Raw genomic sequence first — 27035 nt, 5'->3', positions numbered from 1 at the left:
TAGCCTTGGGTCCTTCTTATTTACTACTTATTTACCATGCAGCTAACACTAGATCTTGGCTTTATTTGAAATTTCCGATTTCATTCCTGTGAAAAGCAAATTTGTAAACATAAAAACCTATTCTTTTGTTATTTAAAAGTTTCTATTTGGTAGATAGCTAGTGGGAAGCAGCTGCATAGCACAGGGAGATCAGCTCCGTGCTTTGTGACTACCTAGGGGTGGGAGGGAGACACAAGAGGGAGGGGATATGGGGATATATTGTACATAGAGCTGATTCATTTTGTTGTACAGCAGAAACTAGCACAACATTGTAAAGCAATTATACTCCAATAAAGATTTTAAATTAAAAGAAGTTTCTATTTGAGAAATAGATTTTTAGAATATGTAATATTATTGCCATGGTGACAAAACAGTTTCCTTTATCATAAGCCCAGGAATGTAGGGAATACCCAGGACTATTCCCAGGTATACTTCATGCATCAGACAGAAAATCACACACACACACACACACATACACATATACATCCCCTGGTCCATGTTTTTGACTCTAATAGAGGAGAAGTGGAGAGAGCCAGCTGGTCACCTGTACGTCTGGGAGATCTCCACTGAGCCTGTTTTGCCTGGCTAGCAATAGTAATCGTCCCCTCACTGTGTTTCGAGCCTCATGATGGTCGAAATATTTTTTCAGTGCTGAATGCGTTTTCTAGGTCCTGGCTTTCTCTCTCATTATTTTGGGGGGACATAATCATGAGCTTTATCATGGTCTAACTCACGGGTAGCCTCTTCTGACTTTCTGTATTACTGTGTGTCTTTACAGGACAGATCAAGAAATCCAAACCTATACCATTGCAGTGATTAATGCACTTTTTCTGAAGGCTCCTGATGAGAAGAGGCAGGTAAGTCACACTTCTTTTGTCTTAAAGACTGTGCCCAGTTGTGCTGGCAACTTTTGGTGCAGAGAGAGCCTTCCCCTTCCCATCCCAGGAACTCCTGTGGGGCTCCTTGCTGCCCAGTGGTTTGCCTGGACAGCCTGGGATCATTCACAGATCCAGTGGGAACTAGGTGGAGATGGGCAAGCCCCTGTCTGATGAGGAAAGTTAGGAGTGTTCCAGTGGTAGAGCCCTTTCATCACATGAAACCCAACATAGAAGCCCAGAACAAAGAGATGAAATAAAGATGAAACTCTGCCTCTGTGATGGATGCAGAGTTAGAAGCCCCTGTGATCTTCTGTCATTTCATTGGATACTCACTGGGTCCAGAGAGGGATTGTCTCCATTTGCCTGATGAAAAAACGTAGACCCTGAGAGTTGCCATGCTTTCCCCAGGGAGGTGTGAGATGGAAAGTTGAGAAGACAGGTTCTTCTTCAACTAGGGAAAGGACTATTATAAAGTGGTTGTAGAAGAAGTGGGTTTTTGCATGTCTTAGAATTTGGTTCACACCTCAGAATCCATTCCTGTTTTTTTTTCCATCAACATAACATACTTGTTACCTTGGTCACAATTTACTTCATTTACAAACTGGATGGAAATATGAGATTTTTCAACCTTTAGGAAGTGTACTGGGGAGCTTGATGACAGTTACCAATAAATTGTTTTAGAAGAATTTAGAAAGCTAGCATGCTACTGAACACTGTGTCAAGAATTTTATTTTTTTACTTTATTTTTTCGTTGCCAAGGATTTTAAATCTCAGTGGCTAAATGTGAAGGTTTCTGGTTTGTTTTCCATTTAGGCTTGTTTGCTCATTCCTAGGGGCTATGTTTGCACAGTAAGTAGAGTGGCTTTATAGTTTCCTGTGCTTTTGGTTTGGTGTTGGCTGGAGCCAGGAGGTGCCTGTCCTCCCCAAGCCTATGCTCCAGGCTGGATTTTTAAGGGTGGCTTTGCAGATCTTAAGTGGGATCACGGGTAGGGCCGCTCCTTTTATATTTATATCTAAATACTGGGCTCATGATAATTCCCATCATCCCAGCAAATTGCCTGGGCATGTTCACAAGCCTGACATGGGCAGCACATACATAAACCTGACATGGGCATTGAGAAGCTTGATCCTTCTACTGGCCAGGCCACTGATGGCTGCTTGTAGAGTGGGGTCAAGAGCCAGGTCAGAATGCTGGTCGGACCTCTTGAGACTGTCTTTTTCCCTGTGGCTGGATTAGAGGAAATGAAAGCTTATGCTCACCCCAAGTGCTACGATTTCACTTGGATCTCTGCATCTAGACACGAGTGAGATGCATACACCTTGCATCTTTCTGTTACACTGAAACTACTCTTAATCTGTTGAATTGGAATGGAACGACCACGGAAAAATAGGGAATTAGATGCCAATCTGTGCTGACTCCAGGACAATGATAACAGTGAAAACATAATGGGGGATACCATTATGTTAGGAATACCATTAACATTAGGTTTGGATTCTGCTAATCAAATCATTTTTTATTTTTGAAAAATTAGGCTCCATGAGACCGACACGGTACAGTTTGGCTGTATATTGCTATATTAATAATAAATCACAAAGGGTAGTCTAATAACATTAAACCATTTAAGAAAACAATTCAACTAAGAAAGATAGGGTGTATATCAACCAGCAGAAAATCCAAAGTGTTATATGATTAATTTAGTCTTTGAAATAAAAATGACGATACTTGTCGATAGAAAATTAACTTGGACTTTATAAACTATGTTGAATTTAAGATGAATCAGTGATCATTGTTGGTCAAGAAAATGAATATTTCGATTTTTAATTTTTAAAGTACATTTTAGCAAGTTAAGAGAGCGTTGGCTCAAAATTATTTTGAGTTCATAATGAAGAAAAGTTTATTTGTTGTTATTTTCTGGACATCAGTGGAGGCCTTTAAAGCAGAAGATCAAGCTAGTTGGTGACATCTTGCTGTATATTATATATTGTTATTGGCTTGTGTTTTGAAAGACTGAAAGGTCTGAATTTTTTTGGCAAACAGGAAAATTTCCCAAAGCCTGTCACCAGTGATAATATTTGAGGGTTTGCCATGCACCCTGCCATGTTCAGTGTCTTATGTCATTTCATTTAATTCTCATATCTATAGAAAGTCTTATTATTTCCATTTTATAAATGAGGAAATTGAGAGTCAAAGGAAGTAGAGAACTTGACCGATTGCTGAGCTGATAAGAGTCAAAGCTAGGATCCCAACTTCATTCTTGCTCTTACCTGCAAAGCATCCCACTGAATGCCGGTCAAGGAGACATCACCTGCAGAATGGCCTTGTATTTGCCTGGTAAAAAACTTACTGACACCTAAAAGACATCAAGCCCATTTTCTTACTCCAATCAGATTAAAACATAATTCTAAACACTTATTTACTGGATTTACAGGAATGTCCCTTTTCTTGTTTGTTAACAAGTTTGTCTTTTTAAAGCTTTTGGACATTGGATAAAATTCCACTTCAGTCAAAACATTTTATTTATTTCAACATTTCTTTCCAACTTGGGCTCAAACACATTGGTAGGACTCTATTATCTGGATTTTCTTTATTTTTCAAAATGTTAATGAATTTACAAGGATTTTAAATACCTATACCTTATTTCTGCTTTTACTGAAGAAAAATATGACTAAAGTCAGATCTTTTTACTTGGCAGGCAGACCTGGGCGATATTTTTGTTTTGCGTTCATTGAGTTGGCCTGCCTGAGAGAGCAGTGAACTTGGGCCTGGGGTATAACTGCATCCTCTGTGGATGGTCCCCTGTCAGCCTCCCTGGGAGGTGGGGGGGTTGGGTCATGCTTTCCCCTGCCTCCCAGGTATTGGAGACTCTCCCTTTTCCTGCCCAAATAAAGGGAAGGGGTGCTTGTTTTGTGGGAGAGGGGATAGCTATTAGGTGGGCAAGTGGATCCTTTTTCTTACAACTAGTTGCCATTATTTATTTTATTATTTTCATGGCAAAGAATTTGGTCAGATCCCTTCCAAATTTCTCTACAAATATTTATGGCTTTGATAAGGATTATTTTTAAAAACCCCTTTATAGTTAAAATATTTGATAGAAAAATCCGAAAATACAGGTTCCAAAGGAAGAAATTTTAAAGAAACCTATAATTACATCCCCAGAGAGGGAACCACTGCAACTACACACATCTGTGGGACTGTCATGGACCTACTTCTTGCTTTTTGTGCAGACTCTCCTGCAGACATCATTTTTTCACTAGATGTGATCATACGGCATGCACTGTTTTTTGTTTCTTTTTAACTGCTTTTAAAACTAAAGAAGATTTTGTGGACATCTTTCCGTGTCAGTTTATCTATACAGGCAGACCTCGTTTTACTGCATTTCGCTTTATTGTGCTTTGCAAATACTGTGTTATTTTACGTGTTGAAAGTTTGTGGCAACCCTGCATCGACCAAGTCTACTGGCACCGTTTTCCGACAGCATTTGCTCACATGGTGTCTCTGGTAATTCTTGCAAAATTTCAAGCCCTCCATCAGCAAAAAGATTATGAGTCTGTGAAGGTTTAGATGATGTTATCATTTTTTAGCAATACAGTATTTTAAAATTAAGGTATGTACATTGTTTTCTTAGACAAAATATATTGCATACCTAATAGACTAGAGCATAGTGTAAACATAACTTTTATGTGCGCTGGGAAACCAAAATATTAGTGTGACTCACTTGATTGTGCTATTTGCTGTATTGTGATGGTCTGTAACCAAACTTGCAATATCTCTGAGGTACGCCTGTATCCATATCCATATTCATATCTATCTATATACTTTTATATCATGCTAATGGTATAAAATATTCTCCATAGATTCTCACATTCACTCAAACCATTCCTTAATATTGGACAAAAAAAAAAAGTCCATTGTGTGGACAAGGAGTTTTCTGTTTTCTCTCTGATCAAGTTCCTGTTCCTTTAGGGGGGGTAGCGGGATGTTTTATGAAACATTCATTGCCTATTCTGTGCCAACCGTTGTGCTGTGGCTGGGAATGCAAAGATGAAAAGGACAGTCTTTGTGCCCTTGAGAAGACCACACTCTTATGCAGAAGATAAATATTTTAAGCAGATCATTATAATAATTGCTCTAGTAGATGTTGGAAATATACTGTCCCTTCTCACTTATTTTAAAAATTGTTAAGTCGATAGGCTCACATAGGCACAGAGAATTTTTTTCTTTTTTTTTGTTTGTGTGTCAATAAAGCAATAATTTCATTTTTATTAAAGAAAAGGAATTATAAAAGAACGTTGGGCCTTTTGTTTTCATCTGATCCAAGAAGAAAAAAGATGGACCTTCCTGTTTTGATCAGGAAGAAAGCACGGCTTTCTGCGACCCATGGAAGGGCAGTTCCTTCTGGATTGCCATTTAACTTGTTTCCGATGGTGTCCTCGTCCTTGCCTTCTTGTTTTCAAGAGGCTGGAAGAGGACTTAGTATTGGATTTTGTTTTTGTTGTCGTTGTTTTTAAAAAATTTTTATTGGAGTATAGTTAATTTACAGTGTTGTGTTACTTTCTGCTACACAGCAAAGTGAATCAGTTATACGTATACCTGTATCCACTCTTTTTTTAGATTCCTTTCCCATATAGGTCATTCCAGAGTATTGCGTAGAGTTTCCAGTGCTATACAGTAGGTCCTTATCAGTTATCTATTTTATATATAGCAGTATAGTATTGGATTGACTTTGATGCCATCTAGCCCTTTGAGATCACCTTAGCGTATTTGTGTGCTTTTCTCTTCAATGCGGCGGGTCAGCAGGGGCGTTAAAATTAAGCTGTAATGTCTAACAGAGTGCTCTGAATTTCCATTCCTTCTTCTCTCCTGCTGGCTTTCCTTTCTGTGGTGGCGATGGCCGTTAGGTTGGTGTAGAGAGCAGTGTTGACATCCTTGATTGTCCTCTGACAGTAAGTCCCCACGTTCCCTTTGTCAGCACAAAGTGGGCCTTGCACTCCCATTCTGCCCCCGTCCAGCCCTGCCTGTGCGCCCCCTCGTACTTCCTCCCTGGGTTCTGAGTTCTCCTTGCTATCTCCAAGTTTATTTTGACCTTGATCGAATTCATGGTTGTGTTTTTAAATCATAGCTTAGTTTCTTCTCTACTCATTAAGAGTAGTGACACTAAAAATACCTCCCCCCCCCACCACCACCAGAAAACAACATTCAAGTGACTTCCTGAATATGAGCAGTATTTTTCCTTTGGGATGTTTGTACCAAGATTGTGTTCAACTATTTCATTTCCCCGTAGTACCTGTTTGACAATATTCAGAAAGGGCATCTGTGAATCATTTCATTTAATAAAATCACCTGCAAATCCTCTATGCCAGTCAGGCAGGCCAAAGCACAAAGCACAGCCTGCAGAGTTGAGGCCCAGGAATGCTGAGTGCGGCCCCTAGGGCTTTGCATCTGCCCAGATGTTTGTCCTTTGCTAAAACTTCACTCAGTTCATTTGCATAGACTATTAAGGCCTGGGGTACGTACTACTCACTCTTTGGTTTTGCACAGATTAAGATGAAATGGCTTTTAGAAGTCTTAGACCTTTAAAGTGATGGCTCTCTAGTATTGAAATCTCCTCTGTGCAGGTGTTATGTTGCCTTGTAGTAAAAACTCTGCACATACACAGTCTAATAAAATCTGATGAGCCGTTCCAGTGGGGAGCCATTGCTTTCATTTGGAGTGTTTGATTTTTATTCAGCACTTACCTTTTCCTGGAAGGAGGAAATTCCCAAGAAAACAAAGAAAAGAAATTTGCAGGTGCCAGATATCCTTCCTTTGCTGTTGGCTACTGCTTTGTTATCTAAACAACATTCAAAAAGTAATTCGAATACTACTATCCACTTGGGTCCTTTCTTTGTTAAGAAATACTGCTGATATCCAATTTTGAAGCACGCCCCAGGACAGAGTCATCTGGGGCTATGTAGAAATGTATCTTTCTAACCAAAGCTTTTCTGGCCGTGTGTTTTTCTTCCACAGGAGATGGCGAATATTTTGGCTCAGAAGCAACTGCGTTCCATCATCTTAACAGTGAGTACCTATGTGCTGTGACCACCTTGTTGGGAAGGAATGGTCTGGTGTATTTATTCATCTCCTCTTTTGGCTTGGTTTTGTGATTTGTTCTGTGACTTGCTTCTGTGGTGAAGCAGTAGTAACTAGAAAGGAGGAAAAAGTGTGCTTTTGGAAATGGAATAAACAAAGCTCTCCCACAGGAATGGCCTCATGATTGGAGGGAGAGCGTCTCTGGAACTGCTCTAGAGAGAAACGCATTCTGGCAGGAAGGGTTGGAAATCTCTCTCGGTGGGGCAGGTTTATTATACTCACTGAAGCTTTAGCTTTGCGTTTAAGGAAATCAGGGGCTCCCTGACTTTAAAAATTCCACCAGTATGAGCTTATACTGTTTTTAGTGAGGAAACTAGCTGGAAACATATCAGACTCTGAGAGAAGTCCTGAAATTTCGACCATCATTTTTCCTGGGCCCCTTTCCTAGAGAAAGGCAAGAAAGACAGACATGAAACCCACTCATTAACTGTGATGCAAAAAAGACCTGAAACCTCAGTGGAAAAGAAGCTCTACATGTTATGTTGTGAATGTTTAGAAATAAATCAAATAGCAAGATTTCCTGAGGCCTTATCTGCTACTTGACTTCTAACCAAAGGCTGAAAGAAGCATGTGTGATTGATTCTTCTGCTTACCCCAAAAAAAAAAAAAAAAGTGCTCGTGTAATTCTGAAAAGAAGTTCTGCAAGCTTATAGTTACACACACACACACACACACACACACACACACACACACATTCCAATACAATGAGGCCTTTAAAAATTAAAAACCTTATGAGGGCAAAGAAAATAAATATTCTAGAACCCAAAGCCAATAATAATGACTACAATTTGTCATCAAGTTTCATGTTAAACTTCCTGGCTGTTAAGGATAAAGAGAAACCATATGAGTGTAATTTTCACTGTTTGATAAAAGAGGTACCCCAGTTCTTCGGGGGATGACATATTTTGCCCCGTGGAACTGGAATCTGAAATGGGTATCGTTAGAACATTCTAATAGATTCTTGGTCCAAGAGTGGCTTTTTAGAAATCACAGAGGGATTCATAATACGGTTATTTTTTATACTGGCTCTCAATAAAGGTGGAAGCAGTGATTTTATTTATTTATTTTTGGCTGCATTGGGTCTTTGTTGCGGTGCGTGGGCTTCTCATTGCCGTGGCTTCTCTTGTTGTGGAGCACAGGCTCTAGGCATGTGGGCTTCAGTAGTTGCAGCACGTGGGCTCAGTAGTTGTGGCTCACAGGCTCTAGAGCGCAGGCTCAGTAGTTGTGGTGCATGGGCTTAGTTGTTCTGTGGCACGTGGGATCTTCCCAGATGAGGGCTCAAACCCATGTCCCCTGCATTGGTAGGCAGATTCTTAACCACTACGCCACCAGGGAAGCCCCCTGAAGCAGTGATTTTAAAGCATAGTTCAGTGAAGGTGTTTGTGCAGGGGAGGAGAGTGGGGAGATAAAGGAGTAGAAACTTGGAATTAAGGTCTTAGCCTGTTGTTGGTATCACCTTGGTAAGGCAGCTGGAGTTAGATTACCCAGAGATGGAGTGGGTGGAATGACTGTGGCCATCATGTCTCAAAGATCAGTTTGTTTCAATGGGACTTTTTACATGAGATTTTGATGGCTAGAAGTTCAAGGTTGGTAATCTCTGGCAGTAACCTGGAGTGCAGATACTTTTGAGTTGCTAATAAAATAGATACCCATATGCTCTAGTACCCATACACTTTGGATACTCAACATATACTATGAATTAACATTCTGTTGGGAAGATTGGAAGATATGAGGTTTGATTCTCCCCCCATCCCATTGCCTGGCGTCCCACCCCCCAACTTCCATAATTTTGGTTCAGCCACTTCCTTCTATTCCTCATTCTTCACCCCACCCCTCCTTCTTCAATTGCTTATTTCGGTATGGTGCTCAGAGCTGGCTGAGGAGTCCAGGTGCACGTCAGGTTGGGGAGCACCCAGAGAAAGTTCTTTGAGACAGCAAGATGTGGTTGGGTCTGGCACGTTCAAAATAACTCATTTGAACGGGTGTTTCACCACTTTGACTGGTTGGTTGGCAGTTTTAAGGCACAACAGTGGCCTCTGACAAATTGGATGTATTTTAGACCCAAATGCTACCTCCCGTTTCAAACCCAACCCTGGTGTGGGCGAAGGCCCCCATATCTGTCTCCTGCCACTCCTTTTATATTTGTTCCATTTTGGTTCTGTTTCAAAGGGGAAGGGTCATTTTTTTTTAAAAAGAATTCATTGTTGGGCTTCCCTGGTGGCGCAGTGGTTGAGAGTCCGCCTGCCGATGCAGGGGACACGGGTTCATGCCCCGGTCCGGGAAGATCCCACATGCCGCGGAGCGGCTGGGCCCGTGACCCATGGCCACTGAGCCTGTGCGTCCGGAGCCTGTGCTCTGCAATGGGAGAGGCCACAACAGTGAGAGGCCCGCGTACCGCAAAAAAAAAAAAAAAAAAGAATTCATTGTTAACAGGTGAGTAAAAAGTAATATATATGAATTGACTCGCTGCATTGTGGTGACAGTAGTTACTGTACAGTTTCCACGGTGAATTAACTACAAACCTGATAGTTACTTTGCTTTTGTGTGATGCTTTTAAAACTTTTCCCCGTTGAGAAGTGGGATCACTTGTCAGAGACAGTTGCAGGGTTAAGATGATGGCAAAATTGCTTACTATACATATGCACTGTTCATTTCTCTACTGCAGGCAAGGAGTGCTTCTGTTGTAGAAATTCACAGTTCTTCTCAAGGTGCTTTCATTTCAGGCACACCTTCTCTTGGTTTATATGGATGTAATCACCACTGAATTTTCACTGTCTTCCCCACCTCCACTCTTCACTGCACACAGTAGGTCTTTTCTCCACTTCTGGCCTAAAGATCAGGAACCTTACTGGGCCCTGAGATGTAAAGGAATGCTCCAGGGTCACCTGTGTGCTCATCTTTCTCCTGAAGGGTGGTTCCACCCACTTACCTCCCCCATGCTTCCAGATAAGGACTTCTGAGGTTCTGCTTGGCATCATGACCAGGGGGGTAACTTAGGTTATTTGCTTTTTCTTTCTTCCTTTGTTTAAAAAAATTTCACTTGTAAACCATCTCCCTAGCATGTCATCCGAGCTCAGCGGGCCATCAACAATGAAATGGCACACCAGCTGTACGTGCTGCAGGTGCTAACCTTTAACCTTTTGGAAGACAGGATGATGACTAAGATGGATCCCCAGGACCAGGTGAGTGCTGGTTAGACAACGGTAAAAGCACATGAGGGGAAGAGTGTCATTAAAAGTCTTTCCTTGGGCTACTTGGAAACCAGGAGGTTTTAGATGATGATAATATTATTTTATTATCATCTCAGGACTTAGGGGAATGGATTTAAAATTTAGGTGAATCTAGGATCAGAGAATAAAATAAATGAATTATTTCATTATGCATCAAACACATGCATATTCTTTCTTTATTGGATAAGAAAGCTTGACGTCACATGGCTGCAAACATTGGCCCTTGGCCCCAATACCTTCAATGGTGATAGCTTTGGAGTCAGGTTCCCAGAACACCTAGCCACTTGGTAGCTCTGTGTGAGATTGATTCTGCAGGCTGAAGGAGTAATTTCCATTCTCCAGTGATCAGTGCCACGGGTGGAGGTCCCAGGTTACATCTGATTTCTGGGCTTACATCTTTGTCAGTTGTCTCTTTGCTATAATTCTCTCTAGGTCTCTGGTTGTTGTGCATGAAAAGTTAAGTCTCGATCCAAAACGCTTTGGGGGAACTTTACTGTGTGAGGACGGAGTGAGAGGAAACAGCTGGGAGCCCTGCTGTAGCACATTTTCAACTTAAATAGCGCTGCAGCTTTGGAAAGGAAAACACTCATTACTGGCACGTGAGGGTCTGATCTCTAGCAGATGTGGATGCACATGCAAACTGTGTAACCACCGCAGCACTTCATTCATGGCGTGAGGCCATGAGATTAGGAATGATGGAGAGGCTTCGAGCAGCTGTCTAACATGCCCCACGCTTTTGGCAAGACCAAGTGCGATCACCCCAGAGAGATGCGACTGTCTTACTACTTCTAGTACGAAAGGCAATGTGTCTTAGGGTGAAACAGCCCTCCCTGCTTGGAAATTGCCTCCTTTTATCTAAAAGATACATTTTTTCTTATTGTGGTTAAATATGCCTTACAGAAAATTTACCATTTTAACCATTTTTAAGGTTTGTTTCTATGAAGTCACTTCTCAGTGGAGTTAGGGATCCCTTGTCACTTACATATTGTTCATAAACCTTACGGGCCTCTTGCTTTGTTTCTGACAGTACAGGACTCCTAGGTCCTCTAATTTTTTTTTTTTTTCCAATCACAAGCCTTCCATCATATTTGGGGCTCTCATTTAGAACTTCACGAGGCAATTGATATCAGTGCTCTAAGTGGTTTGGCTGTGAGGGTAATTGTGGAGTAAAGCCAGGGCTGACCAGCAGGGAGAGTGGCAGGAGGAAAAGAAGTATACAGAGCTGTAACTTAGGACATTGGTTGCCTTTTATCTGTTTTTCTTTTGCCTGTATGCAGTGATTCATTTAGACCCTGGGGAACGAGGGAGTAGATGTAACGTCACACAGTGAAGGCAGCTCTCTCTCCCCCTCCCACTTTCTCTCCCTAACCCCTTCAGGCTCAGCGGGACATCATATTTGAACTTCGAAGAATTGCTTTTGATGCAGAGTCTGAACCAAATAACAGCAGCGGCAGCATGGAGAAGCGCAAGTCCATGTACACCCGGGATTATAAAAAACTTGGCTTCATTGTAAGTAAGACATCTCCAGTAAGCTCTCCTTCCAGCATCCCGGGGCCTGACCTCAGCCACATAACTGATGTCTCCTCCAAGCGTGTGGTCCTCTTGTGCCTTACAGAATAGTTTCCACATTTTCCAGATGTTTAGCTGGTTTAAACAAGATCACATGAAAATCTCTTCTGGCTGCAGTGAAATGGAATAACTTGCACAAGTGTGACTAATACTGAGTTTGTTTATTCAGTTCTGATTAAGTGTAACCAAGAGTAGTTAGCTTGGAAAGCATCTAGACTTCATTAAATCTACTTCACAAGAGGCTTAAGGTTCTATTTGAATTAAATGGGTGATGGCAACTGTGGGATGGATCTTATTACTGGGCTAGTGATTGGATTATTCACATACATCGATTTCGTATCAAAATCAAATTGAGTCTCCTGAAATTTAATCACGATCTGATTCATGTTTATATTTTCCTAAAAGTTTTGTCTTGCTATGGATGATGATATCTCCTAGATTTTCTTTCTTTCAGTTTGCAAATCAGAAGACAGCTTGTCCTGAATATAAACTGCTGTTTTTGTTTCTACTTCTGGTCTATTCTTGCTTTTATCACCATCATATTTCTATATGACCTTTGGCTAATTAATCTCAAATTCTGAAGGTGTAAATTTGGGTTTCTTTTTTACCCCCTTCATAAGCATCATAAATGAGATTTCTGGCTTCAGTGATTAGAAATCACCAGGCATTATTTTTTTATTTTTTCACACACACACATTGTATTTTATTTTTACAAGAGATAAATAAACTGACACCAAGCCTTGTAAGTGGATGACCACAACAAAAGCAAGAATGATTGCAATTACCAAACACGAAACACACTCATACTATTGTCATAATATTGACATTAAGTCCACTAATCCTCCACTGTAACAGCTCCTTTGCAGTGAAAATTGATTTGTGTATTTTTTGCCTCTGAATCCTTATGGGATTTTTTTTTATTCAAACAGAAAGTCACAAAAATTATAATCATTCTCATCAGTTCACTCAGTCCCATGTGATTAATTTTTTTATCTTGATTTTTTTTTTTATCTTGATCTTTTATTAGCACTTTTATTAATTCATCAGTTTCCCATTAGAGTTCTGAAAATGCTTGTTCATTCAGCTCAACAGTACAGTCCGTTACCAGAAACCTGTACTTGTCAGAGTCTTTTCCATGAATTCCTTGAAGATGAAAACCTTTTATAGCAACATTTTTGCAAAAGGATCAGAGTACACCCAGAACTGTCTGTAAATGACAAAAGACTTAAAAATGACCACGGTTAAAGATTTCATGAAAGTTCATAATAATGCAATTGACAAGGAAATTTAGTTATTTCTGAGATATACATTTTAAAGTAATGACTAGAATTATGACTTATAACATTATACCAGAACATATAAGATTTTTAGAAATTTCATGTAATGTCTGAAACATTTATATTAACATATTTCCATACAAATAACCCAAAGAAAGTTTAGTATTAGTTGTTTTTGTTTGTCTTTTTATACTGCAGGTTCTTACTAGTCATCAATTTTATACACATCAGTGTACACATGTCAATCCCAATAGCCCAATTCAGCACACCACCATCCCCATCCCACCGTGGTTTTCCCTCCTTGGTGTCCATACGTCTGTTCTCTACATCTGTGTCTCAACTTCTACCCTGCAAACCAGTTCATCTGTACCATTTTTCTAGGTTTGACATACATGTGTTAATATACAATATTTGTTTTTCTCTTTCTGACTTACTTCACTCTGTATGACGGTCTCTAGACCCATCCACGTCTCATAAAATGACTCAATTTCGTTCCTTTTTATGGCTGAGTAATATTCCATTGTATATATGTACCACATCTTCTTTATCCATTCGTCTGTCGATGGGCATTTAGGTTGCTTCCATGACCTGGCTATTGTAAATAGTGCTGCAATGAACATTGGGATGCCTGTGTCTTTTTGAATTACGGTTTTCTCTGGGTATACGCCCAGTAGTGGGATTGCTGGGTCATATGGTAATTCTATTTTTAACTTTTTAAGGAACCTCCATACTGTTCTCCATAGTGGCTGTACCAATTTACATTCCCACCAACAGTGCAAGAGAGTTCCTGTTTCTCAACACCCTCTCCAGCATTTGTTGTTTGTAGATTTTTCTGATGATGCCCATTCTAACTGGTGTGAGGTGATACATCATTGTAGTTTTGATTTCAATTTCTCTAATAATTAGTGACATTGAGCAGCTTTTCATGTGCTTTTTGGCCATCTGTATGTCTTATTTAGAGAAATGTCTATTTAGGTCTTCTGCCCATTTTTGGATTGGGTTGTTTGTTTCTTTAATATTGAGCTGCATGAGCTGTTTATATATTTTGGAGATTAATCCTTTGTCTGTTGATTTGTTTGCAAATATTTTCTCCCATTCTGAGGGTTGTCTTTTCATCTTGTTTATGGTTTCCTTTGCTGTGAAAAAGCTTTGAAGTTTCATTAGGTCCCATTTGTTTATTTTTGTTTCTATTTCCATTACTCTAGGAGATGGATCAAAAAAGATCTTGCTGTGATTTATGTCTAAGAGTGTTCTTCCTATGTTTTCCTCTAAGGGTTTTATAGTGTCTGGTCTTACATTTAGGTCTCAAATCCATTTTGAGTTTATTTTTGTGTATGGTGTTAGGGAGTGTTCTAATTTCATTCTTTTACATGTAGCTGTCCAGTTTTCCTAGCACCATTTATTGAAGAGACTGTCTTTTCTCCATTGTATATCCTAGCCTCCTTTGTCGTAGATTAGTTGACCATAGGTGCGTGGGTTTATCTCTGGGCTTTCTATCCTTTTCCATTGATCTATGTTTCTGTTTTTGTGTCAGTACCATATTGTCTTGATTACTGTAGCTTTGTAGTATAGTCTGAAGTCAGGGAGTCTGATTCCTCCAGCTCCGTTTTTTTCCCTCAAGACTGCTTTGGCTATTCGGGGTCTTTTGTGTCTCCATACAAATTTTAAGATGATTTGATCTAGTTCCGTAAAAAATGCCATTGGTAATTTGTTAGGGATTGCATTGAATCTGTAGATTGCTTTGGGTAGTATAGTCATTTTCACAATATTGATTCTTCCAGTCCAAGAACATGGTATATCTCTCCATCTGTTGATATCATCTTTAATATCTTTCATCAGTGTCTTAATAGTTTTCTGTATACAGGTCTTCTGTCTCCCTAGGTACGTTTATTCCTAGGTATTTTATTCTTTTTGTTGCAATGGTAAATGGGAGTGTTTCGATAATTTCTCTTTCAGATTTTTGATCATTAGTGTATAGGAATGCAAGAGATTTCTGTGCATTAATTTTGTATCCTACAACTTTACCAAATTCATTGATTAGCACTAGCAGTTTTCTGGTGGCATTTTTAGGATTCTCTATGTACAGTATCATGTCATCTGCAAACAGTGACAATTTTACTTTTTCTTTTCCAATTTGTATTCCTTTTTTTCTTTCTCTTCTCTGATTCCCATGGCTAGGACTTCCAAAACTATGTTGAATAATAGTGGCGAGAGTGGACATCCTTGTCTTGTTCCTGATCTTAGAGGAAATGCTTTCAGTTTTTCACTATTGAGAATGCTGTTTGCTGTGGGTTTGTCGTATATGGCCTTTATTATGTTGAGGTAGGTTCCCTGTATGCCCACTTTCTGGAGAGTTTTTTATCATAAACGGGTGTTGAATTTTGTCAAAAGCTTTTTCTGCATCTGTTGAGTTGATCATATGGTTTTTATTCTTCCGTTTGTTAATATGGTGTATCACATGGATTGATTTGCATGTATTGAAGAATCCTTGCATCCCTGGGATAAATCCCACTTGATCATGGTGTTTGATCCTTTTAATGTGTTGTTGCATTCTGTTTGCTAGTATTTTGTTGAGGATTTTTACATCTATATTCATCAGTGATATTGGTCTGTAATTTTCTTTTTTCATAGTATCTTTGTCTGGTTTTGGTATCAGGGTGATGGTGGCCTCATAGAATGAGTTTGGGAGTGTTCCTTCCTCTGTTATTTTTTGGAAGATTTTGAGAAGGATAGGTGTTAGCTCTTCGCTAAATGTTTGATAGAATTCACCTGTGAAGTCATCTGGTCCTGGACTTTTGTTTGTTGGAAGATTTTTAATCGCAGTTTCAATTTCATTACTTGTGATTGGTCTGTTCATTTTTTCTGTTTCTTCCTGGTTCAGTCTTGGAAGCTTATACCTTTCTAAGAATTTGTCCATTTCTTCCAGGTTGTCCATTTTATTGGCATAGAGTTGCTTGTAGTAGTCTCTTAGGATGCTTTGTATTTCTGTGGTGTCTGTTGTAACTTCTCCTTTTTCATTTCTAATTTTATTGATTTGAGTCCTCTCCCTCTTTTTCTTGATGAGTCTGGCTAAAGGTTTATCAATTTTGTTTATCTTCTCAAAGAACCAGCTTTTAGTTTTATTGATCTCTGCTATTGTTTTCTTTGTTTCTATTTCATTTATTTCTCCTCTGATCTTTATGATTTCTTTCCTTCTGCTAACTTTGGGTTTTGTTTGTTCTTTGTTCTCTAGTTCCTTTAGGTGTAAGGTTAGATTGTTTACTTGAGATTTTTTTTGTTTCCTGAGGTAGGCTTGTATAGCTATAAACTTCCCTCTTAGAAATGCTTTTGCTGCGTCCCATAGGTTTTGGATCGTCGTGTTTTCATTGTCATTTGTCTCTAGGTATTTTTTGATTTCCTCTTCGATTTCTTCAGTGATCTCTTGGTTATTTAGTAACATATTGTTTAGCCTCCATATGTTTGTGTTTTTTACGTTTTTTTCCCTGTAATTCATTTCTAATCTCAGAGCATTGTGGTCAGAAGAGACGCTCGATTTGATTTCAATTTTCTTAAATTTACTGAGGCTTGATTTGTGATCCAAGATATGATCTATCCTGGAGAATGTTCCCTGTGCACTTGAGAAGAAAGTGTAATCTGCTGCTTTTGGATGGAATGCCCCATAAATATCAATTAAATCTATCTGGTCTATTGTGTCATTTAAAGGTTGTGTTTCCTTATTCTCATTTTGGATGATCTGTCCATTGGTGTAAGTGAGGTGTTCAAGTCTCCCACTATTACTGTGTTACTGTCGATTTCCTCTTTTATAGCTGTTAGCAGTTGCCTATCTATTGCCGTGCTCCTGTGTGGGGTGCATATATATTTATAATCGTTATATCTTCTTCTTGGATTGATTCCTTGATCATTATGTAGTGTCATTCCTTGTCTCTTGTAACATTCTTTATTTTAAAGTCTATTTTATCTGATATGAGTATTGCTACTCCAGCTTTCTTTTGATTTCCATTTGCATAGAATCTTTTTCCATCCCCTCACTTTCAGTCTGTATGTGTCCCTAGGTCTGAAGTGGGTCTCTTGTAGACAGCATATATATGAGTCTTGTTTTTGTATCCATTCAGCAAGCCTGTGTGTTTTGGTTGGAGCATTTAATCCATTCATGTTTAAGGTAATTATCGATATGTATGTTCCTAGGACCATTTTCTTAATTGTTGTGGGTTTGTTTCTGTAGGTCCTTTTCTTCTCTTGTGTTTCCCACTTAGAGAAGTTCCTTTAGCATTTGTTGTAGAGCTGATTTGGTGGTGCTGAATTCTCTTAGCTTTTGCTTGTCTGTAAAGCTTTTGATTTCTCCATCGAATCTGAATGAGATCCTTGCCAGGTAGAGTAATCTTGGTTGTATGTTCTTCCCTTTCATCGTTTTAAGTATATCATGCCACTCCCTTCTGGCTTGTAGAGTTTATGCCCGAGAAATCAGCTGTTAACCTTATGGGAGTTCCCTTGTATGTAATTTGTCATTTTTCCCTTGCTACTTTTTTTTTTTAACTTTTTTATTGGAGTATAATTGCTTTACAATGGTGTGTTGGTTTCTGCTTTACAACAAAATGAATCAGTTATACATATACATATGTTCCCATACCTCTTCCCTCTTGCATCTCCCTCCCTCCCACCCTCCCTATCACACCCCTCCAGGCAGTCACAAAGCACTGAGCTGATCTCCCTGTGCTATGAGGCTGCTTCCCACTAGCTATCTACCTTACATTTGGTAGTGTATATATGTCCATGCCTCTCTCTCGATTTGTCACACCTTACCCTTCCCCCTCCCCATATCCTCAAGTCCATTCTCTAGTAGGTCTGTGTCTTTATTCCTGTCTTACCCCTAGGATCTTCATGATATTTTTTTTTCTTAAATTCCATATATATGTGTTAGCACACGGTTCCCTTGCTACTTTCAATAATTTTTCTTTGTCTTTAATTTTTGCCAGTTTGATTACTATGTGTCTCGGCATGTTTCTCCTTGGGTTTATCCTGTATGGGACTCTCTGGGCTTCCTGAACTTGGGTGGTTATTTCCTTTCCCATGTTACGGAAGTTTTTGACTATAATCTCTTCAAATATTTCCTCTGGTCCTTTCTCTCTCTCTTCTCCTTCTGGGACCCCTATAATGCGAATATTGTTGTGTTTAATGTTGTCCCAGAGGTCTCTTAGGCTGTCTTCATTTCTTTTCATTCTTTTTTCTTTCGTCTGTTCCACAGCAGTGAATTCCACCATTCTGTCTTCCAGGTCACTTATCCGTTCTTCTGCCTCAGTTATTTTGCTATTGATTCCTTCTAGTGTAGTTTTCATTTCAGTTATTGTATTGTTCATCTCTGTTTGTTTGTTCTTTAATTCTTCTAGGTCTTTGTTAAACATTTCTTGGATATTCTCGATCTTTGCCTCCATTCTTTTTCTGAGGTCCTGGATCATCTTCACTATCATTATTATGAATTCTTTTTCTGGAAGGTTGCCTATCTCCACTTCATTTAGTTGTTTTTCCTGGGGTTTTATCTTGTTCCTTCATCTGGCCCATAGCCCTCTGCCTTTTCATCTTGTCTTTCTTTCTGTGAATGTGGTTTTTGTTCCACAGGCTGCAGGACTGTAGTTCTTCTTGCTTCTGCTGTTTGCCCTCTGGTGGATGATGCTATCTAAGAGGCTTGATGGGAGGGACTGGTGCTTGATGGGAGGGACTGGTGGTGGTTAGAGCTGAGTGTTGCTCTGGTGAGCAGAGCTCAGTAAAACTTTAATCCACTTGACTGTTGATGGTTGGGGCTGGGTTCCCTCCCTGTTGGTTGTTTGGCCTGAGGCAACCCAACACTGGAGCCTACCTGGGCTCTTTGGTGGGGCTAATGACATACTCTGGGAGGGCTCATGCCAAGGAGTACTTCCCAGAACTTCTGCCGCCCGTGTCCTTGTCTCCAGGGTGAGCCACAGCCACCCCCCCGCCTCTGCAGGAGACCCTCCAACACTAGCAGGTAGGTCTGGTTCAGTCTCCCCCGGGGTCACTGCTCCTTCCCCTGGGTCCCGATGTGCACACTACTTTGTGTGTTCTCTCCAAGAGTGGAGTCTCTGTTTCCCCCAGTCCTGTCGAAGTCCTGCAATCAATTCCCACTAGCCTTCAAAGTCTGATTCTCTAGGAATTCCTCCTCCCGTTGCCAGACCCCCTGGTTGGGCAGCCTGATGTGGGGCTCAGAACCTTCACTCGAGTGGGTGGACTTCTGTGGTATAAGTGTTCTCCAGTCTGTGAGTCACCCACTCAGCAGTTATGGGATTTGATTTTACTGCGATTGCACCCCCTCCTACCATCTCATTGTGGCTTTTTTTGGTCTTTGGACGTGGGGTATCTTTTTTGGTGAGCTCCAGTGTCTTCCTGTCAATGATTGTCCAGCAGCTAGTTGTGAGTCTGGTGTTCTCGTAAGAGGGAGTGAGAGCAGTTCCTTCTACTCCGCCATCTTGGTTCCTCCAACTCAGGCATTATTTTATAACTGCAAATGCTCTTTTCTTGAATTCACACACACACACATATTAATATTTATTTATACACATTGGTATCCATGCCTTATTGTTATTTGGGAAACCTTGTCTTTCATGGGAATTGTCTTTGAAAATGTTTCCACATCAGGTACATGGGTTGTTTTTCATTGCTGAAGAGTTTTTATTATTTGGATGTACTACAGTTTATTTAACTAAGGTCTTTTACTGAGTGTTTAAAAATTACCAAGAAGTCCATAATTAACATCTTTGCCACCCAGTATTTATGTACATCCATGTTCATGTTATTAGGGTAAATCTGTGGAACTGGCATTTCTATGGTATATATTTTTAAAGCTTTTAACATCATCAGTTTGCTTTCTACAAACATCGAGTAATTTCCACTTTAACTGGCGGCAGACCAGAGTAACTGTTTTATAAACCTCTCCTATGTTTCTTAAACTAAAAAAAAGCAACCTAGTAATTTGATGTTATTCCTTTTATACTGGTAGTCTTAACATGTCTTTTCTAATAAGAATACTCGTGAAGCATTGTATTTAGCTTTGCAACTTGCTTTACAGAAGTATTATGACATCATTTTTATACTGTCATATCCCAAATTTTGACTTGGACATTCCATTTGATCTTTTAGCTGAATCTATTTTTCTAAATTTTAGCAAAAAGTTTTTAGCAAAAATCTCTCTTACCCTCAAGTCATATCAAAATGGCCAGGGAAGAGACCAAGGTGTGTACATTTCAAAATACTTCCCCTTCATCCTGATATTCTGTCCTGGTGGAGAGCCTGGTTGTAGGGTGCACCTGAGTTACTGCCACTTCCTTTTTACTTGGATTTTACTTGGATCCATTTTACCTGGAGTTCTAGTGCATTTGAACTATGTAGAAAATGCAAAATGATCTCTGTATGAGTACTGATCCCTGGACTTGACGTGTCTTTACCCCAGGTCCTAGTGGTTTTTGTTGGGGGCAGTTGGATCTCAGAATGGACAGTATTACTTGTTTTCCTGGGCATGTGTATGAGGGATGGAGGAGAGAGGGAAGCTGGGGAAAGACCACTTGGTGGGACTCGGATTATCCCAGGTTCTCGGGTTATTACAGGTCCCTAGGAAGGATAGACATAATGGGGGTGGGAGGTATGAATTAACCTCCTTTTATTTTCATGCTCTGGTCCTGTGTGAAATCGCTGGGATATCCCGTGAGCCAAATTGAGTGATTTTTTTCAATGGAGCTCCATCTGTCTTAACATGATGTTAATTCCTTCCAATTCCTTCCACCGTCTGCTATTAGGGTATATATCCTGCTGTCTTAGTTTTCAGTGTGAGATGAGTGCTCTGCTTCTTGAGTACTTTATTAAAAACAATGCATTTTTAAGCTGAAAGTTAATTTGATGTGGTTTTAAGGCCTTTAGTACTTATGTGGCCTCCACTCCAAGGATATGAAAAGTCGTTTTAGAAAAAGCAAAGGCCTTGAACAGAAAATAACCAAAGGAGAGTGTCGATGTCCTTAATTTTTCCCCTGTTCTTTTTTGAGTTTTCAATTTAGTCCTTTCTCTGAAACTTCTTCCAGGCCACAATCTTGTATCAGAGAATGGAGAAATTGGAAAGACTAGTCAGTAATGATTTCTAATGCTAGAAATGATGCAGCTGCTTTCGCAAGCGGTGATTTTCACTTTTGACTAACTGTCAGTCACCAGAAAGAGACAAGCTGCAGTGATGGAAACACATGTTCATTGTGCCACCTAGAGGCCATTGTGCAAAGCGCTGAAAGCTGGTTGAGGACCTCACGTGTCTGGCCATGAAAGCTCTGGATGCTGGAAGCTGCCCTGGTGCAAGATTCTCTCTGTGCTTCCAAAGGAGGAATAATCTTGCCCGTTAACTCCTTCCTGACCTCCTTCCTGTTACCTCCTTCAGAAGCAGTTTGAGATTTGGGTAATCTTTTACATCTCCTTGAAGGAAAGTTCAATTCATATGAGATTCCTATTTCTCATTTCATGGCTCCAGAGTAGGCAGTGCCCAGAGTAGGCAGTGCCCAGTAGGCAGTGCCCCAAAAGTGACAACTTTCTGGAGTTGAGTGGGCCTAGATTTTAATGCCCTCCAGCCTACTTCCAAGCCATTTACTAAAAATAAGCCGTTTATTAATAACTGGCCAGTGGGGCAGTTATTTAACCTATTTGGGTGTCAGCTTCCTCACTGTGAAACTGGGCAGGCGCTCTTCTATTTTGCGGCTGTTTCAGGGCCCTGTGAGACCATCTGTGAGCATCTGGCACTGTGCCGGGCACGGCGGATGCACCCAGCAGACGGCACTTCCCTTCCTTGCTTTTTGGAAAGCAAGGAAATCATAGTCAGCTTTTCAAGTTTTCCACAGTAGAGGGGCCATTGCTCCAACAAGGCAAGAAGAACAGTTTGTTATAGGATAATAAAGTACAACACCTTTGAGAAGGCACATGGGCCTCACATTTCTTCTCAGCACAGCATCCCAATGGAGCAGATTTTTCTGGTGAAATCATTCTAAAATCTCAGTCTGAAGTGGCTATATGGCTTCTATGTTTAGTCCTAACACAGAAAAGTACTTGCTTTTAAAGCAAAGCTGCTTATTCTTCTGAGACCTCTTAGTTAATGGTTTCTTAGTTGCAAAATGGACATGCCTTTGTAGGTTTCCCAGTAGGAAGATGGGGTCAGCATTGTCTGAGTTAATACTAATATCATGGGAACATCTAAGGAGGGGCATGTGTACTTCTCAAGGTGACAGAAGGCAGATTCTTATTTTTAGAATGATTTTATTTTGAAAATGGGGGAAATGCCTGTATACAAACTATATGCCCTGTTGATTATAATGACCAGAAGCTGTGCAACACGGTTTTCATACTCTGTGAAGAGTTGAATTCCTGGCCAGAGACCCTTCAGAATGTAGCTGTCTTGATGTCGAATTGACAGCTTCTCTATTTGTGGATTTTACCTTTGTCCAGTCTATTGGACAAACATTGAAAAAGAGATGTCTGTAGTTCATTTTTCTGAGCCCTCTTGGACCCAGGCTGACGTTAAAATTGGACAAAGCTGGGTTTTTTCCGAGTTCCTTTTTTTCTTTTTCTTTAGCTTGACTGGGGCTAAAATAAGCTCAGTTTAAAAAAGAAACTGCTTCTGAACAATATAATGTACTTTAATATGAAACGTTTTGATAAACATTTCCCTTAACATTTTCAGATTGTCTTAAAAGAAGAAGATGACTAAAATGTAAAGGTGGAAAAAAGTAACGGGAAAAATTTTATTTCAGAATTAAGACTCTTTTAAAATGTAGGTTTTATTGTATTCAGGTATGGTAAGGCCAGCAGTGTCCCTGGAGATGGTTGCTGTTGAAAAGACAGTTTGTTATTCATAGTTCCCAAGAGGAGGGAGCATGTCACATCACACAGGGACACAAGGGAAGCACCAGGGTTGGTCAGGAGGCAGAGGGAGCCAGGGGAAAACACAGGCAACAGCCTTTGTTGTGATTTCCACGGGAAAACCGAGGCACGGAAGGTAAGTAGGCTCAGAATTGGCTACTTTGAATAATCTCCTTGGGTTCTGGAACCTCCCTGCTACCCCTGGTTGTCTGGTACCTGGCCCTGTGGTCATTAGGGCAGGGGGATGGTGGCCCAGAGTACAAAAGCCTGCTAAAGGAGGTTGTTGGGGAATAGGACCTGGGTTGGTTGCTTTGCATATGAAAGGCAGGCTTCTTATCTCTAGGAAGTAGGTCACCCTGCGAAGGGGCAGTCCCTCTAATGTCAGCAAGGACCCAAGATACCAAAGCATCAGAAAGAACAAGAACTGAAAAAAAAACATGATTAATACAGATTTATTGTTCACATTTTTAAAGGATTTTTCACCTTCTTAGGTGATAGAAGACAATTATGCACAGTTGCCCACGTATAATTCTACATTATTACATATGCAGTGCTTGGTGTCATTTTAATATATCTTTAAATACAGATGGCAGGGAATGAAATGAGATGCATATTTATATATCTCTTCCTCCATCTCCATCTCCATCCCTGTTCCCATATCACAGAAGAAAGCATCTTAGTCTAAATGCTACTAGAATTCAACAGCTACTGGGAGAGTGTGACATTGGGATTAAGCTTGTCCAGGGCTGTTCCTGACTCTGTCACTCACAGGCTGAGTGATTCCGACAAGGTACTTGACATGATCATGAGTCAGTTTTCTTGTCTTTAAAATGGGGCACGTTAGTTGTTTCTATCAGTAGGTTTGTTGTGTGGATTAAGTGAGTAGATATTTATAAATCATACAGAACGGTGCCTGGTCATAGCAAGCAGACTACGAATTTGGAGGCTGTTATGATGATGTTACAACCACTATTAATATTATTATTGGAATGTTGCCCGGTGTCCCATGACACTGTGACACACAGTGATGGGAGAATGTGAGACTTGTAAGTTGTCCCAGGAAGATAGGGAGAAACTGCATGGTTCAAAGTAGCAGTGAAAGATGAAGGAATAATGTGTGCTTGGGAAACGGCAAGTAATTTGTTGTGGCCAGTGTTTATGGGGACAGAGAAGTAGAGTTTAACTGCAAGCGAGAGACAGATCACAGAGAATTTTAAATTCAGAGGGGTTGAAATATGCAGTCAGTCTTCACGGATTCCATATCCGCAAACTCAGCTATTCACTAAAATTTATTTGCAACCCCCAAATCAGCCATTGTGATGCTTTCATAGGCGTTTGCAGACAAGCACAGAGTGGCAAAAAATTTGAGTTGCTGGGCAGGCCCATGAGGTCAGACGAGGTGGCTCTCTGCCTTCTTGTTTCAGCTCATGTTGTAAACGAGCGTCCTTTTTACAGTCTGTCTGGGGCCGCGTTTTCTGAAACCTTGTGCTCTCTGTTGGTGATTTTGCTGTTTAAAATGGTCCCCAAGCATTGTGCTCAAGTGCTGTCCAGGGTTCCTAAGTACATGTAGGAGGCTGCAGTGGACCTTAAAGAGAAAATATATGCATTAGATAAATTTCGTTCACGCATGAGTGGTAGTGCTGTTGTTGTGAGTTCAGCATTAATGAATCAACAGTATGTGTTACATAGTGTCTCCTTAAATAGAAACGCATGTAAAACAAAGTTATATATTGATCGGTTGACAAAAATCTTGTGACCAGGGCCTCGAAGGAATCTAACCCTGTGTTGCCCCAAAACCGATGGCTCAGTGTTCGTTAATTCAGGGTTTGTGGTGACTTCATAGAACATAACTACAGGAAATAAGGAGAACCAATGTACTCTAAGTCCCTGAGGAGCTTTCAGGCAGGGGTGAGCCATGGAGAAGAGAATCCCAGGCGGTCCTAGGCTCAGTTCTTTCCTAGCCACGTGTCCCATATGTGTTAAGTGGGGAAGAGAAAGCCTGTCCTTCGCTAGCTCACAGGCGTGTGAGAGGTTAACAGACATTTGCAGAGCAGGGCAGTGCTCAGGACAGTGGGGCTGGGAGGGGCGGAGTACTATAACCTACTGTGACTTGAGTCATTTATTTCAAGAAGCTGCCTTGAAACTGCTGCTGTACCAAAATACCACGTCCCTGAAATCAGGTGAATTTTCATTCTCCCATCAGTTTTCATCCTAAACTCATTCTACATAGATGAGAACTCAGCCTATGGTGGACCTGGCTTATGTCTCAGCATCACTCCTAACAGGACTTTCTTAAAGGTTTTGTCACTGAGAATGTGATTCAGTCCCTTGGAGTACAAGGACAGCATTAGGAAGAATCTAGAACATACGGAAAGTAAACTTGAACATTTACCTAGTTTTTGTGGTCCTCAACCCCCTTTTGCAACAAGGCATACCTGGAAACCACAAGTTAAAGCGGATTTTAATAAAGAAAATCACATTTTCCCATAGGAATGATTTAATAATTGGGATAGTATTCCTAACCAAGCACCCTGCTTTCAAATAGTTTAAGATATGACCCATAAACAATAAGCATACAAGCAAAAGGACAAAAACTAATATTTTTTTCAGTCATTTATTGAACTTCTGTAAGTTTCAGCCACATGGGATTCAGGAGGTCCCCGTGGGGGCTGGAGCCCTCTGTGAGGAAGCTCTGGCAAGTAGTAGCCAGTCAGCCCAGGTCCAGGCTATCCCTTCCACGAGGGACCTTCTGTGGACGTTGGTGGAGGGATTACTGAGACCCGTGAATGTCTAGGTTCGGTCTGGATGGACTTTCAGGCACATACTGCATGTGCCTATTCCCCAGAACTAGATCTGTTTTCTGCCTCATTGAGAGTGTGCTCTGGCCCATTCTGATCAGAAACCCCCTTTCCCTACTCAAAATGCAGCAAAACCCCAGTCCTAATCATTTCTAGTCTTGCTCCATCTGGCTGTAAACTAGCCAGGAGATTCCAGTTATTAGTGAGGCCTGAGCAGAATGAGCCACTAGACGGTGCAAAACCATAGCCATCGACGACTCCCAGCCAGACCGCCCCCCTCCCCCCAGACTCGGAGGACCAGCCACTGGGACACCCAATTGCATTACAGCTCTCCTTATCAGCCTGCAGAGTGTGAAGTTGTGGGACCAAGACAGGGGGCCTTAGGATCTCCTCCGGAGGTCTGTTTAGCCTCAAGGCCCTGCAGAAGCTAGGACCATTCTAAGATGCCCAGCTGGCCTCCTTGTTAAGTGAGATTGGCCTGCGGTTCATGGCACGTGAGCATTTATGTAGTACCCACATCTCCTGACTCTCATTCCCAATTATTTTTCTTTATGCTGTAGTGAAAGTCTTTTATATGGGGCATAACAATCTATACAGTCTAATATTTTCTTCTCTCTTAACATGGAAATGCAGGAAAGAATGCACTGGAAATAGAATATCCAAATAAATATTCACTGTAGAAACAATAATAATAATGTATTTGGGGATTTAAAAATATACATAATTAAAATGTGTGACAGCAGTAACTTGGAGGGGGTAGGAGTGGTAAATTGAGTCAAAATGAACCAGCATCACTGGGACGTGGTACAAAGCTGTCTGGGGAAGTTTGAGCTGATTCTTCATATGTATTTCTCGGGTGAGTAGAAACTTAGAGATTCACTTTTCAACTTTTTCTTTTAAGTAGCCAATTCCGGAGTTCAATGTTCAGAGATACCACTGAAACTTCTGCCTTGATGGTAGGGGGTACTTGAGCCTCTTAGACATTTTTTTCCTTTTATCTCTGCCTTTCCCTTCCTCACTTCAACAAAGAGCAAGGGGGATGCTGAGAGGAAAAGCAACCCAAGGAGAGCATTCTTTGAGGATTCCCATAGTTTAAGCCAAAACTTGCAGGCAGTTCTGTTGGTCACTTCCTTGATTGGCAGGTGAGAGTCCTTCTTTCCAGTGACTCCTCATTACAGGTGAAGAGAAGACCACCATGGCCAGGGAGGGCTCTGCGGTGTCTT

At 40.6% G+C, this 27035-nt stretch overlaps 1 protein-coding gene across 4 annotated transcripts in view; it reads left to right on the top strand.

Moving 5' to 3' along the window:
- The window catches only part of ELMO1 (engulfment and cell motility 1), a 457219-nt gene that overhangs the window by 99496 nt on the left and 330688 nt on the right, over window positions 1–27035 (top strand). For 2 of the 4 annotated variants that reach the window (XM_065884097.1, XM_065884098.1), the window contains exons 9-12: window positions 818–896; window positions 6925–6975; window positions 10107–10229; window positions 11655–11786. In XM_065884097.1, coding sequence (XP_065740169.1) covers window positions 818–896; window positions 6925–6975; window positions 10107–10229; window positions 11655–11786 — 385 coding nt within the window. Of the gene's footprint in view, window positions 1–817; window positions 901–3664; window positions 3669–5816; window positions 5862–6924; window positions 6976–10106; window positions 10230–11654; window positions 11787–27035 lie in introns of all 4 variants that reach the window. The other 2 variants (XM_065884096.1, XM_065884095.1) reach the window with 2 other exon arrangements.

Source organism: Phocoena phocoena, chromosome 9 (assembly GCF_963924675.1).
Source record: "Phocoena phocoena chromosome 9, mPhoPho1.1, whole genome shotgun sequence".
Lineage (NCBI taxonomy): Eukaryota > Metazoa > Chordata > Mammalia > Artiodactyla > Phocoenidae > Phocoena > Phocoena phocoena.
This window is presented reverse-complemented; position numbering and strand designations above follow the sequence as displayed.